This window comes from Aplysia californica, unplaced genomic scaffold, assembly GCF_000002075.1.
Source record: "Aplysia californica isolate F4 #8 unplaced genomic scaffold, AplCal3.0 scaffold00123, whole genome shotgun sequence".
NCBI lineage: Eukaryota > Metazoa > Mollusca > Gastropoda > Aplysiida > Aplysiidae > Aplysia > Aplysia californica.
The window spans coordinates 258,661-260,321 of NW_004797393.1; the positions used below are offsets into that span (position 1 = coordinate 258,661).

At 36.0% G+C, this 1,661-nt stretch overlaps 1 protein-coding gene across 1 annotated transcript in view; it reads right to left on the minus strand.

The window, feature by feature from the left end:
- The window catches only part of LOC101856016 (protein DD3-3), a 28,787-nt gene that overhangs the window by 5,499 nt on the left and 21,627 nt on the right, over positions 1-1,661 (minus strand). The window contains exons 9-10 of the mRNA XM_035969171.1: positions 1,215-1,319; positions 495-557 (exon numbers count right to left, since the gene is read on the minus strand). Coding sequence (XP_035825064.1) covers positions 495-557; positions 1,215-1,319 — 168 coding nt within the window. The remainder of the gene's footprint in view (positions 1-494; positions 558-1,214; positions 1,320-1,661) is intronic.

The following is a 1,661-nucleotide window of genomic DNA, read 5'->3' on the forward strand; positions in this document are numbered from 1 at the left end:
ATTCAGGTGTACCAAAAACTGCATTTGTCGTTTCCTGATTGTTTTTAACATTGAGCGTCCCACGTGGACTTCATCAAGCACTACCTCATTTGATTTCTTTTCCTTCCACGATACCCTTAGCAGTCTCCTAAGAAACCACATTTCTGTTGCCTCTATTTTATTTTCACTGTCTTTAGTGATTGTCCAGCATATATATACAGATAGAGTTTTCATTCTTATGATCAAAACTGGTAGCTTTTATCTGTCCCCGTCATTTTATGCAAGAAAAACTCTGAAATTATGCAAACTGAACTAAAAAATGTGAAATTATGCAATTCTGATTTTTTAAACAAAGAATGATAAAGGAAAATATTAAAAAATGATCAAATTTTGCTAAATTATGCAGAGTGCACAAAACCACGGGGTAGGTTCTATGCATCCAGTCAATAAAAGCGATTCACGACGACATGCGAGGTCAAATTTATCATGAGCAACAAGCACTAGGGCAGACTTACAATTCATTGTTCTGCGTGTGGTCTGTGCCATACGGGTCGTAGTCATCAGTGGAAATGTTGTACCTGTTCAAGGAAGACCGTGCAGAGAAAAAAAATCATTACTCTTTTGCATTACTTAATAAAAATGATTACGATTTTAAAATGACATCCTAAGAAAAAGTAACGTTTCGTTTCCTACATATATGACCTGACCACAAGAGCATGAAACGTTGAAGATAATAAAACAGTTAGCAAAACAAAGAAACAATAGGTCTTAATTACTCACACTACAGTTAGAAAGCATTTGACAATTTGTAATAGTAACTTCACTACTACAAACACCCTTGAAAAGCTCTTTTTAGTTTCAGTAGAGGTTTTACGGCGCTCGCAACTGCATACCTTGAAAAGCTCTGAATAGCCCACATAAATGTAAACATAAATTCCAACAACAAATTTTCGTAAGTTCAAACAATTTGTCTGGTCTAAATAACAACCGTATTTTAGCAGCAGAATTTTTGGTAAAATCAACTAAAAGAATAAATGGTATTCATCATCATCATCATCATCACCTTCTTAACAATTCCCCTTTCTTTTCTTTCGTTTTTCTAGAAAACATAACAATTTGCACCATGTCAATACATTCTTCTTACTTAACATACAAATATGGGCACCAAAATCAGGACATGGGACCAAAAAAAAAAGCAATAAATGATCTGATCAAGAGAGCAGTTCTGCACTTACCTAAACCTGAACACACATCGCTTTGCATTTCCCGATGGAAAATGTGGCAGGACCCATGTGTAGTTCAAGGGCACTCCATCTCTGCCATTGCCCAAATGATTAGATCTGGAAGGAAATTACATCAATGTATATCGGTCAAAAATAATTCTTACTCAGCAAGTACTTAGTTAAGTTTTAGTAAGAGTTTTACTGCAGTTGCAACACAATAAGGTCATATAAGTGCCGAAGATTAGAGGCGTTACAAGAGAGTAACAAACACAAAAAAAGAAGGAGAAGAGATCTGAACGATAGATGTTTGATAGGAAGGAAAGAGCAAATCATACCAGAGCACCCGCCAACAACCCACCCAGCAAGCACTTCATGCAGGATCAGTCCTAATTCTTTCATAAGAACAACAGCCTTTTCTCAGGCAACACAAGTTCTATAATAATACTTCAGTATTCCCCC